The sequence below is a fragment of the Leguminivora glycinivorella genome, chromosome 4 (genome assembly GCF_023078275.1).
Source record: "Leguminivora glycinivorella isolate SPB_JAAS2020 chromosome 4, LegGlyc_1.1, whole genome shotgun sequence".
In the NCBI taxonomy this organism is placed as follows: domain Eukaryota; kingdom Metazoa; phylum Arthropoda; class Insecta; order Lepidoptera; family Tortricidae; genus Leguminivora; species Leguminivora glycinivorella.
The window spans coordinates 26736638-26755518 of record NC_062974.1 but is presented as its reverse complement, the minus strand read 5'-3'; the positions used below and the strand labels follow the sequence as shown (position 1 = coordinate 26755518).

At 38.2% G+C, this 18881-nt stretch overlaps 1 protein-coding gene across 3 annotated transcripts in view; it reads right to left on the bottom strand.

The window, feature by feature from the left end:
- Nucleotides 1–18881, bottom strand: part of LOC125225829 — a 248626-nt gene that overhangs the window by 65578 nt on the left and 164167 nt on the right. For all 3 annotated transcript variants that reach the window (XM_048129688.1, XM_048129686.1, XM_048129687.1), the window contains exons 4-7: nucleotides 5974–6082; nucleotides 2773–2910; nucleotides 624–741; nucleotides 128–246 (exon numbers count right to left, since the gene is read on the bottom strand). In XM_048129688.1, coding sequence (XP_047985645.1) covers nucleotides 128–246; nucleotides 624–741; nucleotides 2773–2910; nucleotides 5974–6063 — 465 coding nt within the window. In that variant the 5' untranslated portion in view covers nucleotides 6064–6082. The remainder of the gene's footprint in view (nucleotides 1–127; nucleotides 247–623; nucleotides 742–2772; nucleotides 2911–5973; nucleotides 6083–18881) is intronic.

The window sequence follows — 18881 nt, the reverse complement described above, 5'->3', positions numbered from 1 at the left end:
ACCAGCAACTTTACTAAGGTATTTGAATTAACTTTAATAGCAATTTTGAATAGTTTTTTGGAACCGTATTGTTCCTTAATTTGAGAAGTTTAGCCCCAAAAATAATTTAAGACAAATTGTTACTTACATCATTGGTAGGTGGAGGAGGTGCTCTGTACTTCTTCCTGAAGTGCCTCTTGCATCTTTGTTTCGGCTCTTCCTCTCGTAGATCAGGTTCGGAACCGAACCTTTTATTCAAACCACCATCTGAAAAAAAATACAGTCAAACCAAAAATAATAATTTATGAGAACTTAATGCTAATTTCAATGCTACAGATTTTATAAAAGTTCGTAACTGTTTCATTTAAAGACGGTCAACCAAGTCCAGGCACTAAAAAAAAAATCATCCAGTCGAATAGAGAACCTCCTCCTTTTTTGAAGTCGGTTAAAAAGGCGCAGCTTTCAATCAATTTTTAATTGATATTGCTCGTTGATAACTCCGCCAACGCCAAGATTAAGGAAGACACGCGTTTTATAAAGACAATTGGCCGATGAACCCTATATTTTTCAGCCTCCTTTTTTAGCGCCAAGATTTAGTTGACCGTCTATATGCGTACTGTGGTCTCAATCGATAATTTACTTACTGTCGTTATGCCTAAGGTCGAGGTTTGTGTACGAGCGGTGTAGCGGATCCCTCTCGCGGGCCCGCAGTTCGCTGTCACTCGTGGCCCCTGCCGATCGAGACCGGTACGCGTTGGTGTGCTGAAACATCAAACATTACAGTTATTTCAGCAGTAGGGTTTTGTTTAGTGAAAAGATCTTACTTAGGTTTATTTAGAAGGTACGTATTTGTAGTTTGAGGGAAAATATTGGCTATGAATGTTATTCGTAATCTTGTTTTTATAGAATTAATAGAATTGCTAGGCATACCATACGAGTAAATAGGCACTATGAACGTGGAAGCAGAAAGCGGGAGAGGAAAGCCGAAGAAAAGGTGGATATACTGCGTGAGAGATGATATGAAACGGATGCAAGTGAATGATGAGATGACGTCCGATAGAGAGGAACGGAAGAAAAAGACTGCGCCGACGCCAAAAAAAAAAAGTAATTGGAAAAAGGGCAAGCGAATGATAAAATAGGCACTATAAAGAATTCAAGATACACAAAATGCTATATACAGAGTGGGGCCTGTAACAAAGGCGAAAAATTGATCAACATTTGTTCAGTGACTTTTAAAAATTATAAAGTCTTTAAATTTTTAATTTTTCATACAAAATAAATATTAGCTTCAATGTACGCCATTATTGTTGTCATTGACGTTGTCTGTCACACTTTAGACTTAACAGAATTCGCAATACATTAGCTCTTAGAAAATACTTTCAAGGGTGATAAAAATCAAAATACAAGTTATTTTTTAAAGTCGCCGAACAATTGTTGATCAGTATAAGGAGAATAACCTACAGTTCAATTCTTCGCCTTTGTTACAGGCCCCACTCTGTATTTCGCTATTAAAGGTACAGTCAAGTGTAAAAATATGGGTGCGTACAACTTATCAAAAATATGTCCCATAGCACTTTATGTCGGCGGAATAAGGTCTCGGTACATATTTTTGAGCGGATAAAATCGATACGTATTTTTGCACTTGACTGTACCACCTTCGCTGAAAGTGTGTAATTTATCAGTACTTTGAGGTACGTTTCCGCAAATTATATTAACACCTTTAATATACGTTTTCCTTGATACTGAAGGAAGCGAGATTTTTTTGTAAAATCTAAATTCATGTTGCGTGTTAACGCCATATTCGGGATCGCTTTTAGTGATTGTTTTTAATGAACTGATTCTATTGCTGACAATGTTTTAATGTGGATACAGCACCGGCTATGTCCGCACTGAGAGAAATTTGCATTGTGAATTTAACAAGTTCGACTTGTTGCGGTTTGTCCGTTTGAATCATATCATATCATATCATATCATTTATTTCATGCCAAAAAATCAAACCAAACCAAAAATCAAATCAGCCAAACGTATGTTTAAAACAATATGTGTCAGGTTGTTTTTATAAAATCGACTTGTTGATTCAAATATATTGCCGATTCAAATGACAAGTAGCTTGTTGTTTGAACCAAAGAGCACGTAGGCGCTATTTTAACCAAGAAACTTGTTGAACGAACATGAAAACTGGTTGTATTTTCTCTGTGCGTGATCTGTGTAGACAAAATTATATGGCGAAATATCTAGTTACTAGACTTGTTATTGGTAGGTACCTAACATTGCTCACAAAACGCTTGGTTATTACTTCATTAGCCAAGATGATAATAAAGACAGTGAACCGGGAGATGCACTAAGAGACGAAACTCACAACTCATCATGTCAATATATGACGGAAATAGTCGCATAAAACATTTTGTAAGTTCGTATGTTGAGGGAGGACTTTTAACCAGTAATAGCAGTCGTTCGGATGATTAGGGTGATGGTTGATGTACAGTCAACCAATTGGGACCCTAGGCCACTCTACAACCATGTCAAAGTGACTGAGTAAGTGATTTCTTACGATCTGATTTATAACGTCACTATACTCACTATGATATAGTTCTACAGTGGCCTAGGGTTCCAATTAGTTGACTGTACAGTCGCCGGCAATAAGATTGCACAAAAAGAAGGCTGCATAAATATATGACACGCTCTTATGGCTCTAGAAATAAGATTGTGTAAGATATTTATGGGGCTTTCTTTTTGTACGATATTATTGCCGTCTATCGTCTATTTATACGTCTAATGATCAATATGTCGTACCACGTGCCCATGTGAGGTCCTGGTGGTCTCGGGGACCACCGAAGTCGGTCTTCGCCCGCTGATGGTGCCGCCCGAGTGCAAAATGGCGCCGTTGTCCGTACTGCGCAGCCGCGGAGATTCCGTCAGAGACGGAAGCACCTGGAAATGGAAAGGTTGACCGTCTGAAGAACACAAAGGTAGCGTTATGTACTCTTTGTTACAATAAAGAAATCCAGAATGGGTAAAATTAACATTGTATACAAGTTCTTTGTTTTTATATTTTAATTTGTTACTACAATATCGCATTGGGTTCATCCTGTAATGATATTTGTATATGTGAAATAAATAAATTAAATTAAATAAATAAATTAAATAAATTAAATTAAATTAAACTGTCTCATTGATTCTCTTGCCCTTATCCCAGTCACTTGGGGTCGGCGCAGCATGTCTTTCTCTTTCATACATCTCTGTCACTCGTCATCTCATCATTAACTTGTTTTAGTTCCATATCATGTCTCACACAGTCTATCCACCTCTTCTTCGGTTTTCTCCTCCCGTTACTTCCACCACCTTCCACATTCATTCGTAATATCTTTCTCGTCACATGCCTTTCATATCTCTCCACAATACACGCCCATACCATGCTAGTCGATTCGCTCTTACTTTGGGCCGTGTTTTATAAACTTACAAGTTACAAGTTTACAGGCGTTTTCTGGCAACACTTGCCCCGTTTTTTACAATTTGCGTTTTATAAAAGTACTGTGTTATAATTTTACAGGTTACAGGAACAAGTGCCTGTAGCTTAACCAAAGACAAAAATATGGGAGTTTAATAGTTTTAAACTCATAATCGAACAGGCGTTTTATAAAAATATTGTAAATTACAAGTGTAGGTTGGTACACTTGTAACAAAAACTTACAGGGGTCTTGAATCCTGTAACGGCATCTAAGTAGTTCAGTTTTCTCGGTTATTTCATTCAAGTGTTAATAAAATGATCCGTCTCTTGAGAGATTCTTCATCCGATTCTTCAGATGACGAGATACCGCGACAGCGTCGACCTAGGTTGTTTCGGTCTCGAACAAATTTGGACTTTCGGACGCCGTACGAGTTCAACGAACGATTTAGAATGAACTCCACGCAAATGGAGAACATGCTTGCCGAGATTGGAGATTCCTTGGAGTCCCCGACCAACACCAATCACGCAATGAGCTCGAAGTTGCAGCTCGAAATTAAATTAAACTTTTTAAATAAACAGACAAAGCTTCAAAGTCCCGACAGTAGAACGAATTTTTATGAGAGATGTTTTTTTTTAAATAGTGATGTCCGCCACACCTGTAGATGTCACTTGTAATCGAGATTTACCGTGGTCCATTACAATTGTAAACTTTTGTGTGTATTTATAAAACACCTGTAATCGTGCACAGTGCATTACAGGTACCTGTAGCCTGTACACTTGTAACCTGTAACTTGTAACTTTATAAAACACGGCCCAGTGCTACTTTTTGAAGAACTGTCTATAACAAAGAAAAAAGAAAAAAATATTTTCATCACATTTGCTGTTTAAAGGTCTCATTGCATCTACGTGTACTGAAGTATAATGTACCATTTTATTCCCAAGGGAATAATGGATTTAGTTTTAAAAATTAATACTATCCGTACAATACCTACCTTAGGCAAAGGATGTTTCAATCAGCCAAGGATTTTTTTTGCACAACTAAAATTTGACTATTAAGCTATAAAAAAATATTAAACGGTATTTCACTGATCTGATGAAAATTTGACATTTATTTTGTAAATTTCACGTAGATAAATCTTTATAATTTGCAATCTGGCAGGAAATTGTGACGGCCATCTCGATTGCGTTGCCATAGCAACGGGCAGTACAACACCGCCATTCATTAAAGGTTTTGCCTTATGATTTTTTTTCTCTGTGTTTTCCTCTCAAATGTGATGAAAAATATTGTGTGTAACTCAGGAGGTAAGGATTTTGTAAACTCGTGTCTAAAACTCTCTCCGGCCTGCGGCTGTCGCGAGTTTTAACATTCGTCGACAAAATCCCTCTTACCTCCCTTGTTGCACAATATACTATTATTTAGTACAAAAACATTCAACACCATACCTACATATAAGAACAAGTTTATCATTATTGTTACTTATACCAAATAGGATGCCGCTCAGCGTAGCGTAGACAGCGTAGGCACTGGTTTCAGGACACCCATAATTAAATATATAACACTTGCAAGCCTAGGTCACTTTTTCTTTGTATATGACACTAGCTTATGCCCGCGGCTTCACTCGCGTTAGAAAGAGACAAAAAGTAGCCTATGACACTCTCCATCCCTTCAAATATCTTCACTTAAAAAAACACGTCAATTCATCGCTCTGTTTGGCCGTGAAAGACGGACAAACAAACAGACACACACACTTGTGTCGCTTAACTTCAAACCTGGGTAAATCCATTCTGCTTTAAGGTTGAATATATAAAAAATATAATATCATCTGAAAGATAATCAACCTTATAACAGAATCCCCAGTTTGTAACCCAGTTTTTAAGTTAAGCGGCACACTTTCCCATTTATAATATTAGTATGGATTTATTAAATGTAAAACATATTTATCATCATGCGCTCATTCCTCGCGGTCTCCTGGGCTTATGTGGCGGGACCGCTTGGCAACTAACCCTAAATCTGTACACGTGGTGCAGGAAATGACAACTTCTCGCCGCCTACTACTAGTAGTCTCATCAATCACACCCCTGTACTATAACAGGGGCGGCTCACTCCGCGATTTTATCGCCGCGCTACAAGTACATGTCGGCGGCCGCGAGTTCGCGGCCCATTCACTGGTGACGACCTTAGCGCGGCGCAATTAAATTCAATGTCAGCTAGCGTGCGGTCCGTTTGTTAATGTAGGTAAGAATTTAGAATGGCGGTATTTTGTGAAAGGAGTGAGCCCTCTGTACTGTAGTATTATATATTCTGTGGTTCTGGGTGGAGTCCCCGGTTTGCAACAATTGTGGCGAGACTGCACAAACAATCCAGCACATAATAGAGGATTTCCCCGTGAAGCGCTATGCCAATGGACCTACAGAAGACCTGATCACCCTTAGCGATGAGGCCAAGAAATGGCTGATTGGACTTAGTTTTAACTTATGAATGTTTCTGTTCTTTGCCATACGACTAAATAAATATGTTCTGTGATTATAACTTGAAGTTCGGTTACCTTCGGCGCGTGTCGGGGCGGCTCGTGGGGCAGCGTGTGCGCACGATGCGCGCGCAGCGGCGCGTGCTGCTGACTGCCCGCTTGCCCCATACCGCTATTTTATCAGCATCTGAAAAGAAGAGACAATCTTTCGTTAAACAACTCTGTAATATACAATATATATCTTATATAAATAAATAAATATTGGGGACACCTTACACAGATCAACTTAGCCCCAAACTAAGCAAAGCTTGTACTATGGGTGCTAAGCAACGATCATCATCCTCCTTGCGTTCTCCCGGCATTTGCCACGGCTCATGGGAGCCTGGGGTCCGCTTTGACAACTAATCCCAAGATTTGGCATAGGCACTAGTTTTTACGAAAGCGACTGCCATCTGACCTTCCAACCCGAAGGGTAAACTAGACTTTATTGGATAATTCCAATAAAGTCTAGTTTACCCTTCGGGTTGGAAGGTCTGAAGGAAAACATCGGGCAGACCTGAAGGAAAACATCGTGAGGAAACCGGACTAATGTCCGGTTTCCTCACGATGTTTTCCTTCACCGAAAAGCGACTGGCAAATATCAAATGACATTTCGCACAAGTCAAGCGACGCTATACGACGATATACGCACTTAAATAGACAAATACATACTTATATACTTACATAGAAAACATCCATGACTCAGGAACAAATATCTGTGATCATCACACAAGTAAATGCCCTTACCGGGATTCGAACCCAGGACCGCGGCTTAGTAGGCAGGGTCACTGTCAATTGAGCCAGACCGGTCGTCAAATATCTGGATATAAAATAGCGTATATAGGTACATGATGATAGATCTAGGTAACGATGTAGGTAATTGGCATCCGTTGGCTCGTCGGGTGGTCGAAATTCGAAAAACTGCGGGGCACTTCTGGATGAGATTAGCCCAGGACCGGGATAAGTGGCGTACACGAAGGGAGGCCTATGCTCAGCAGTGGGCGATTAATGGCTGAAATGATGGTGATGCAGAGAGTGATGCCCATTTTACAACGACCTACTCGATTTCGAAAAAAGCTACGAGTTTAGCTGAGGAAGGGAATCACTAACTTAACCTTAGGAGGACTGACCTAACACTTAATAAGAAAACAGAAACGTAGCCGTATAAACACAAACGATTCGTAGCAAAAAATCAAAATGTACGTGACAAGTGAATAAGGAAGTAAGGAGGAAAAGCAAACTAACACCACATTTGAACACATTAGGAGATACGAAATGACCCTTGACTCAGCGTGGTGCCAGGTTGTTAAGTTTTTCAAGTAGAAATCGTCCGTCGTCAGACATTAAAATCAGCATGGTGTCGGCTGCATAGGGATTTCAAAACGAAAATCGTCGCAAAACACTCGTGTTTATTTTTCTGGTAAATAAAATACATTACTCCTTGTATGGAGCAGTACGAGCGGCGTTAAACACATTATGTCAAGTGAACCATTAATGATCGTTAGTCCAAGTATGTGATTGAAAATGGATTGAAATAAGGGTGTATGTAAGGTAAATTAAATGTAATGGAAACTGCGCAGAATACGCTTTACATCGTTTTTCACGCAAACCGACGCAACCGATGATTGTCGGTTTGAAGAAAATGTCCAGCAAAATTAACTTTTCTCTAGAATACCTATAAAGCTATTGGTTATTCTTTTTATTTTATGTTTCGATCACAGTCTGTTGTTATTTTTCTTGTAACGTTTTCACTTTTTTAGCTGTTTGACCACGTACTTGTATGTTTTTTGTATTTCTTCTGTCTGTTACCCTCCGTGAATCTTTCACACTTGATGGCCTCATCGGAAGATCAGCGCTGGAAGTCACCAGCAACACGCTGAGAGATGAGGCCATTTCGTGGCACTTCATTCCTTTCTGTCTTGTTGTTATTATGTGTATTTTGTCTTGCCTGTGTTCACGAATAAACGTTTATTCTATTCTATTCATTTAGTTCATCACAAATACATAATAATATGATTCTCCATCAAACAAAATCATCTTACTTATATTATAGGTTTTTCAACTGGATGAACTCGTATTGATGACAAGTTGATTATTGGTTGAAACAGATTTTCCTCATCTTAGCCTTTACATTCCATTGTAATTACTTATTATTATGTACAATTATTACTTCAAAGATTAAAGAACTCATAATTATGTAGGTACGAATAGATAATTATTAGTTCTGTTTAGTCACGACAAATGTCAGGCACAATATCTCGACAAATGCGCCACCTGTTCGCGAAAAATACCTGAGAGTAATATCTCTAATAAACTATAAAAATAGCACGATAAATTACAGACTACCTACCTTGATTGATACTTCCAAATACACTAGCTATAATAGTAGTTCAGGATCAGGATTACGTACATCATCCTTATCCAATGTATGATACTATTTTAGAGTTGTTAAAAATCAAGTAATTAATTAGGTACTTATTTGTATTATCCCGTGTGGTGACAGGTTAAGAATTTCACCACCCCCTTTCTTCCCGTGGGTGTCGTAGAAGTCGACTGTGGGATATGGGTTAAATTGTGGCGTGGGCGAGAGGCTGTATGGCAACCTGTCACTGCAATGTTACAATTTGGATTTCTTTCAACCCCTTTTTGCCAAGAGTGGCACTGAAACTTAGTAGTTCATGTGCTCTGCCCCACCCCTTTATGGGATACAGGCGTGATTATATGTATGTATATGTATGTATTTGTATTATCTACCGTATTAAGACAGCCACGAGTGAACTTATATTTGATTAATTTTCTTCTTATTAACAATTTGTAACATTGGGAATTCATGTTTAATTATCTTTACAATTAGGTAGGAAAGTTATAAACGAGTTCAATGGAAGCCGCTGCCTAAACATTTTCTATTAAATAACACGAATAAATTTAAGCTATACCACATTCATCATTTTAATAACCTCCGACACACGAAACTTTTATAGTATCCTTAAATATTATGAGGCCTCTAATCTGGGAATCAATGGTCGGGTCATATTTCAAGAAACACCCTGGGAGAGCAATTAGAGGGACTAACTTTCTCTAAACGATTAGAAAATATTGAAAAGTATGCTGAGAATTAATTTGAGTTGATAATACTTATGAAAAAAACTTCGAAAGTGTGCCTATAGGTACTTAAAGTACGTATTTTTATGTAAATTTTAAGCATAAAAAAACTCTTTACTCCTAATACCTATCCTACAAAATTTAATAGAAGCTAGTTCGGTAGTTCCGATAAATCTAAGGGCCCATTTAGACGGTACGAGAACTCACATACGAGTTTTATTACATTGCGGTATTTGATGGCTGTGTGTATGTAACCTCAACAGCCCGCAATGTAACTAAAATCGCATGCGAGTTCGCACGCTGCCTAAGAGCCCATTTACACGGTACGAGAACTCGCATACGAGTTTTTTTACATTGCGGTATTTGATGGCTGTGCAAAATTGTATGTCACCACAACAGCCCGCAGTGTAACTAAAATCGAATGCGAGTTCGCGAGCCGTCTAAATCAGGCCTAAATTAGGCCTAACTGTGACTGTTCATATGTACATTCGAGTTCATAAATATGTGTACTTTTTATCACCTTATTGACCTCGACTGTACGTGGGTTTCTTCATTTTATTATGAAAGAAAATCAATAACAGCTTTACCGTACTCTTTACGTCTTAGATAAAATACTACAAGCTATAAAACTAAACATAACTGACCTCTCCCAACCCAACATTAAAATTCTCTCCCGAAGAAACCACATTTGCATACTAATCCCCGTTTTATGAAAATACTCTTTAATCTTCCAATTAATATCAAAACAAAACTAAAAATTCATAGAACTTTTTATCGATAAGATAAGAGCTACTTTCATATAAATTGTTTTGAAGATTTTTCTATTAAATATACAAGTATTTAGTCGTTATTTTTAATGTTTGAGGACGAGTAGCTTTCTATTGTAATAAATAAAGATTTAATCGTAATTATAAAGAGAGAACTCGGAAGGTGCGTGAGTATCTACGCCTATACATTTTTTCGTATAAAAACAACATCGAACATAAATTTAAGTATTAATACTGGTAACATTTAACGATTTCTGACAAATTTTGTTAAGTTTGATAAGTATAGGTACTGAAATGCATTGGGTCAATGTGAATTTAAAAGTTATCGTTAAACGGATTAATTTTAAAAAAGTGTACTTCTGAAGTACTACATCACGTCATTCGAAATGTATGAAACATAATTTTTTTTTTGCGATTTCAGCATTGGTCTCATGATAAAAAGTTGTTCATTATGTATGACCTTACTAATGCAAAGTTTGCCGTCTTTCAGGGAATACGGAACCCTAAAAACGGAGCGAAGTGACCTGATTTTTTAAGTGGAGATAGTTGAAGGGATGAAGAGTGACGTAGGCTACTATTTGTCTCTTTCTAACCCCCCACTTCCCTAAAAAGGCGGGTGGAAGTTTGTATAGAGCTAGTGTTGAATAAATTTACTTGAGAACATCATACTTTAACTAAACATGTTATAAATATTCTCGCCTACTTATACAAAGTCTCACCCACATATTATGCGTGCACTAGTAGACCAGGAAAAATAGCTTGACCTGGACATAATTCGATAACCGTAATTTTCTTTTTCTGTCGTATAAAGTATCATTAGTGATAGTTAAAATACAAATTATTAATCAAATTAGGGTTCTGATTCAATTTAAAAAAAAAAAAAAACGAACTTTGAATATTTTTTGATTTTATAACTAAAGTATTAAATGTAATCCGGAAAAAGTGCTTGTATTATGTTGTGACACCTGCATTTCATATAAAAACATCTAATTTTTATAAATAATTCATACAGAACTATCATTTATAAAGAAGGTTTAGTAAGTTACACATTTTCAGGCGTATTTCACTAGAAAATATTGTTAACCGTAATCCTGCAATTTATTATGAATATAATATTACGTGTGTTGATAAATTATTAAAACTTATACCAATACTTTTGGCGCTTGTTCAAAATCTTAAATATTGATAATTTTAGGAAAGGAAAAATACCTAACTAAATTGAAAGATGGTAAATTTTGCCGTTAATATATTCTTAGTACTATACGAAATCAATTAAACAACAAATATGTAAGATTCATTACTTAATTGATATTTTTCTTACTTGCGCTTTAATATGAACGTTATTACCTGCAGAATAAGGTCGTGCACAGAGTAGGTATAGCTAGTATAGTAGTAGCGGGAACGGGCGGCGAGTCGTCAACACGTGTTTCGCTCGGCGATATCAAGGGCGCCGCGTTTTCAAAACGCTTCGATAACAAATATTTCACCGTCCAGTATAAGAGAGCTCCCTTATTACAAGTGACAAAAGTCATACAAATCAATTAGTCCGATAGGTCACGTTAAACTGGTCAAGTCGTTAGCTCAATAATAGTACCTATCGAGCTTGACGAGATGCTTGGATCACAACAACGTAATATGTATGAAAGCTTGCGGCGCTTAAGACTGTATTCTTTCGAGTCGTGTGTAACGTATTTTGGCGAGGCAAATTTGAAGCACAGTGCGTGTCTGTCTCACTCACTCTTACGGTAAACCTAATGAACTGTTTCACTTTCAGAGGATTTTTGAAGTAATATGGGTAATGTGACATTGTCGCGGTGAGGTCTTTCCGGTACAAATTTATCGGTGGATCTTTTCGGATTTGTGGACGATGAGCCGATGCGATGTCGCTTCATTTTGAAGTGTCGACTCTCGCGAGGGAGTTCTTAGAGGACCGCGAGGAGCGCGTGTGACTGTTGAGTTTTTGAATGATTTGAAGTTTGTGAATGATTTTATTTTGTGTGTATTTGTGTGGGCATGAGGTGTTTGTGTTGCGAGAGTCAAATCAATAATATGAGTGGTACAAATTTTATTAGGGGGCCTCATGTGTGAGAAACTCAACACTCGAATGCTGCGTAACAATGCGAGCCGAAATCGCCTAATCGGAAGTGTCCGACTTGGTATCGACTAATCTATACACGTTGTAACATGAGAAACCAGAAATCAAAACCTGGTTTCTGGTATCTGGTACCCGGTAACCGGTAACCGGTAACCGGTATCCGGTATCCTGTATCCGGTATCCGGTATCCGGTAACCGGTATCCGGTATCCGGTATCCGGTAACCGGTATCCGGTAACCGGTATCCGGTAACCGGTAACCGGTAACCGGTAACCGGTAACCGGTATCCGGTAACCGGTATCCGGTAGCCGGTATCCGGTAACCGGTATCCGGTAGCCGGTATCCGGTAACCGGTATCCGGTAACCGGTAACCGGTGACAGGTCTCCGGTATTCGGTGACCGGTAACCGGTAACCAGTAACCAATGACCGTTAACCGGTATCCGGTAAACGGTGACCGGTAACCGGTAGACGGTAACCGGTATCCGGTAAATGGTAGACAGTAACCGGTAACCAGCATCCGATATACGGTATCCGATATCCGGTTTCCCGTGTTCGGTTTCCCGTTTCTGGTTTGGTTTTGGTTTTAGTTTTAGTTCTGTTAGTTTAAACAAAAACAAAACTGAAAACGAAAACGGAAACCGAAACGGGAATGGAAACGAAAACCGAAATCGAAACCGAAACCGACACCGAAACCTACACCAAAACCGACACCGAAACCAAGACCAAAACCGAAACCGAAAAAAATATTAAGTTCCTAGAAGTAAAGAGTGACAGAGATAGCACTATAATCATTTAAGTTCCTGGTAGTAAAGAGTGACAGAGATAGCACTCATGTTAGTCAAACTCGTGGTATGTGCACTTCCCGCACACAGTAAAGAGTGACAGAGATAGCACTATAATCATTTAAGTTCCTGGTAGTAAAGAGTGACAGAGATAGCACTGTAATAATAAAATTTATGTTCCTGTAGGCCTAGCACATGATGGCCGCGGGAGTATGTCGCCGCGAGATAGATGACACGTCTTTGTCTAATTGTATTAATGACATAAGGACAGGTAGTCTATCTCGCGGCGACATACTCTCGCGGCTATCATGTGCTAGGCCTGCTGGTAGTAAAGAGTGACAGATTATAATATATCATAATTAAAGTTCCTGGTAGTAAAGAGTGATAGAGATAGCACTCATGTTAGTCAAACTCGTGGTATGTGCACTTCCCGCACACAGTAAAGAGTGACAGAGATAGCACTATAATAATTTAAGGTCCTGGTAGTAAAGAGTGACAGAGATAGCACTATAACAATTTAAGTTCCTGATAGTAAAGAGTGACAGAGAATAGAGATAGCACTATAATAATTTAAGTTCCTGGTAGTAAAGAGTGACAGAGATAGCATTTTTGTTATTTAAATTTCTGTTAGTAAAGAGTGACAGAGATAGCACTATTGTTATTTAAATTTCTGTTAGTAAAGACGTAAAGAGTGACAGAGATATCACTCACGTTGGTCAAAGACGTGGTTTATGGACTACTATTTGGACCCCCCAATGTCACGCTTTTTTAATCCTTTAACATGGATTGTCACATTTAGTAAGTAAATAAGTAAGTAAGTAAGTAAGTAAATATTCTTTATTGCACCATTTTACATGTTATATGTATACAGAATGTTTAGTGAGAGTATAACTAGGTAACAACAGGCGGTATTATCGCTAAAAAGCGATCTCTTCCAGACAACCTTAGGGTAGCTGGAAAAACGGAACAGAAACAAAAGTTAACAGGCAGTGCAAGAACAAAAAACGTATGACGTAATATATGAATGACGCCTAAAGATTGAGAGAGACAGCAATATTGTTCTTCAAATTCGTGGTAGTGAGAACAGGGTGCGTAGCCGAATGGCACAAACGCTCACGAAACGAAACGCTAGTAGATATCTATCTCTATCGCTCTTGCGTATTGGCGCGACAGAGCCAGACTGCGTTTCGTTTTCGTTTCGCGTCGGAGAAATGGCATTCGGCTACGGGGCCTGAACAGAGACAGCACTATGTATCGCGCGGCCGCCGACTACGCAAGTCGCCGCGTAATTATAATAACCGTTCGGCTCCTTTTTAGATCGTGTACAGTCAACAACACAGCTGGCAAGACAAAGTGCCAAAAATATGTATAGAGTATTTTATTTCCTGTACAAGTGTTGGTACTTTGTACATTAAGGTGTGTGTATACATATATTTGGCACTTTATCTGTATTCACAGCTGAGTTGCTGACTGTACCAATAACGATCAACTATGAACTTTTGTGGTTTGTTTTAAATAGTTCTATGCAGATATAGATTAGAATACCTATTCTATCGGTACTTTTTGTATAGGTTATTATAATAACTGGACAAAATAATTATAATCAGTGCCGGCGCACTCCGCGATCACGATTCTTTCGCCGAGCTACAAGGCCTTGATATATAGGATGTATTATTTTATCAGCAACAAAAATATGTGATGATATTGAATTAAGGCAAAACAAGACATATAAACGCTCTCCATTATTTCCTCCCTGGTTTATGAAGCTAGAACAATGATTTTTAACACATACGAAATTCGTACACTGAAATAAAGTGATGATACTATAAATATACTCGACATTCAAAGTCGATAATCTAGTGACGTGAGAAGTTATTGATATAACAGAATTTTGCACAAAATAGGCTCACCCTTTGATATTGAAAATGCCGCCACTCTATAAAACAAACAGACCGCACACGAGCAGCCGACATTAAATTCTATTGCACGGCGCGAAGGTCGAAAGCCGCGCCCGCACCTGGGCGTAGGTAGCGAGATCGGGTGCACGTGCGCTTACCTTTGAAATCGCCGACACGCAGGTGTCGCCGTTCGCCCTCTCTTTTCATTTATGTTTCTGTTTCAATCGGTTAGCCGTTTGCCGGCCGGCAATAAAGGTTGTTTTTTTAACCGACTTCAAAAAAAGTAGGAGGTTCTCAATTCGACTGAATGTTTCTAAGGGTTCCGTAGTCAACTAGGAATCCTTATAGTTTCCCCCTGTCTGTCTGTCTGTCCGTCCGTCCGCGGATAATCTCAGTAACCGTAAGCACTAGAAAGCTGAAATTTGGTACCAATGTATCAATCACGCCAACAAAGTGCAAAAATAAAAAATGGAAAAAAATGTTTTATTAGGGTACCCCCCCTACATGTAAAGTGGGGGCTGATTTTTTTTTCATTCCAACCCCAACGTATGATATATTGTTGGATAGGTATTTAAAAATGAATAAGGGTTTACTTTTACTAAGATCGTTTTTAGGGCTCCGTAGTCAACTAGGAACCCTTATAGTTTCGCCATGTCTGTCTGTGTCCGTCCGTCCGTCCGTCCGTCCGTCCGTCCGTCCGCGGATAATCTCAGTAACCGTTAGCACTAGAAAGCTGAAATTTGGTACCAATATGTATATCAATCACGCCAACAAAGTGCAAAAATAAAAAATGGAAAAAAATGATTTATTAGGGTACCCCCTACATGTAAAGTGGGGGCTGATATTTTTTTTCATTCTAACTCCAACATGTGATATATTGTTGGATAGGTATTTAAAAATGAATAAGGGTTTACTAAGATCGTTTTTTGATAATATTAATATTTTCGGAAATAATCGCTCCTAAAGAAAAAAAAAGTGCGTCCCCCCTCTAACTTTTGAACCATATGTTTAAAAAATATGAAAAAAATCACAAAAGTAGAACTTTATAAAGACTTTCTAGGAAAATTGTTTTGAACTTGCTAGGTTCAGTAGTTTTTGAGAAAAATACTGAAAACTACGGAACCCTACACTGAGCGTGGCCCGACACGCTCTTGGCCGGTTTTTGATCATATTAATATTTTCGGAAATAATCGCTCCTAAAGGAAAAAAAAGTGCGTCCCCCCCCCCCTCTATATTTTGAACCTTATGTTTAAAAAAATATGAAAAAAGATCAAAAAAGTAGAACTTTATAAAGACTTTCTAGGAAAATTGTTTTGAGAAAAATACGGAAAACTACGGAACCCTACACTGAGCGTGGACCGACACGCTCTTGGCCGGTTTTTTTGTTACTCGATATCTCCGAGAATCGTGGACCGATTTTCAAATTATTTTTTTTAATCGAACGGGTATAACCCCGAGATGGTCCTATTGGCACCAAGTCCCAGGCGGCAAGGCGCGCGCCACGCCGCCGCCACGCCGCCTGGGGCGCGTCTTACGTCCTTCCTATACAAAATGTACTGAGGAGACGATTTTTGAATTACACTCAGGTGGCGTGGCGCGGACGTCCGTTGCGCGCCCCGAGACACGCGACGCTCTGGTGTGGCCGGTACCTTACGTCCCTAACCTATTAACCGATCCGCCGCGGTGACGCGGCCGGTGCGCGGCGCGCTCTCCCAGGCCCGCGCCCCGCGCGCTCCCCCCGCCCCGCGACAGCCGCTCTACGACAACTTTGCACCCTTTTAAATTACTGACATTTACAGTTTCTTAAGCGCGACCTTCACAGTATTAATTTTGATAAAATCGTGATTATAGTACACAAAAACCTGGTCTTAAGCAAAAAAATCTCAGTTACAATTTATACCTACTGAGAAATTCATGTTTATTTAAGCGTTAAAAATATATGTTTAAGATCGGTGTTAAATGTCTATATATACTTAATACAATGCAAATTGATATATATATCATGGTCACCATTTTTACCTACCTAGATATTCACATTAAATGAAAACGGTAAAAAAAAGTACACAATCAGATTTATTTTCTGTGTAATATCGCTAATAACTGATCGCATCTGAGTGCACCACAAAGTTAATCTAACAAAGTTTTCGGTTAACTATTTTGCTGTTAGCGAAAAGTGGGATAATGTACTTTATCTCATGATTTTTATAAGATATGAATACGATCGTATTTTTTTTTATCTATGTACATAATTACTATTTGATGCTTAATAATAATACCCAATAAAATATCAAAAAGGACGAGTTATTGAATTATGTCCAGGGTACCTTACTTTTACTCCACTATATAGTTAAAATGTTGTGTGACTTGGCCATTGAAGGGTAGCGGTTCTGGCGACATATTGGTGCAATGGTGTCATGGAGCACCTGGTTTTGTACCCTTGTGTTGTGTAACTAGCGAGTTGTGTTACTTTCAGCGATGGCGAGCTGGATTCAAGAACGGAATAACGTTTAAGAAGAAAGAATCTCCTAATTATCATCATCATCATCATCATATGACGACCGGTCTGGCCTAGTTGGTAGTGACCCTGCCTGCTACGCCGCGGTCCCGGGTTCGAAACCCGGTAAGGGTATTTATTTGTGTGATGAGCACAGATATTTGTTCCTGAGTCATGGATGTTTTCTATGTATATAAGTATTTATATATTATATATATCGTTGACTGAGTACCCACAACACAAGCCTCCTTGAGCTTACCGTGGGCCTCAGTCAATCTGTGTAAGAATGTCCTATAATATTTATTTATTATTTTATTTTTATATCATACCTATAATAATAGAGGTATAATTATACCTATGCTTTAAGACGCAATTATGTTATCCGTGTTAATTTTTAAAAATGTAATTTCAATCAATAGATACATAATAAAAACTACCGCAGACAACCCTGGCAGTCTTGTGGCGAGCCAATGCATCTCAACTAATAACAGACTGATGGTTTACAACTTTACATACGGAGAAAATACTTTCCACGACCACACGTGCTCGAGAATGGCGCAAAAACGACGCCATACAGGCCATAGAACAAGAATCACCGGTTTGACTTATGGAAATTGCTAGGAATAGGTAAAATTAATATTCTAGCATATACTTTTTTGGTGCTTTTATATATTGAGTATGGATTGAACCTACTTTATTTGGATGAATGTAAGCTTAGTGAAGCTGAACGCAGATGAGAAAGACAACCGAATTTTCTTGGTTTACAAATGTTACAATGTGTGTTCTCTTTTTGACTATGTTTTTTTTTCCGCTGCCAAAAGGTTGTATGGCAGAGATCGCTCTTTAGCGATAAGACCGCCTGTTGTCTACCTCTATTTATAATCATTTGTTTTGTCTCCACTGTATCTTTTTTTGTATCTTTTGCTGAGGTGTGCCAATAAAGAGTATATCTATCTATCTATCTACAATGTTAGATTTTTAAACGTCAAATAAATAAACGTAAAAAATGAAATTTTTGGCCGACTGTAGTTTTCTTTTAACACTCATCGACTGTTCTCCGAGACGTTTCTAAAAACCCCATACTCGATGGGGATACGACATTTCATTACAGAGTTCCTATGGCCACCTTTCCGCTCCATCATCAGATCAGAGATGATACCATAATATTCATAACATTTAATGTCAGATATTTTAGTACCATTGAAATTTCTACTTCGATAAATATAGAATAGGAATATCTAATTTTTCTTAATCCATTTCTATTTCTCTTAAAGGGGCATTTCAGAATTTGGGACCCATAATTACTTAGCCTGAGTCGTTAACAAAAATTAACCCGCTGTCAGTTTTGTGACGACAATTAAGCATAAAATATGTCTAAAAATTAGTTTTCTCACGTTCGTAATGTAGATTATCGCTTTAAGTTTATGTAATTAACATAGAAACAATATTTTTATTAAAGTTTCATGCTTCATTATCGTCACAAAACTGACAGCTAGTTAATTTTTGTTAACGACTTACGCTAATTTTGTGTCCCAATTTCTGATAATGCCCAATTTGACTGGTGACTTACCGATCAATGGATGTTTTCTATGTATATAAGTATGTATTTATCTATTTAAGTACGTATGTCATCGCTTAGCACCCATAGTACAAGCTTTGCTTAGTTTTGGGGCTAAGTTGATCTGTGTAAGATGTCCCCAATATTTATTATTTTATAATTATTAATGGATATTTTATCCCATCCCCATTAATCTTAAGAGAACAGTATCAACAGCATTAAACATCAATTAACTTTTCCTACTATCACAC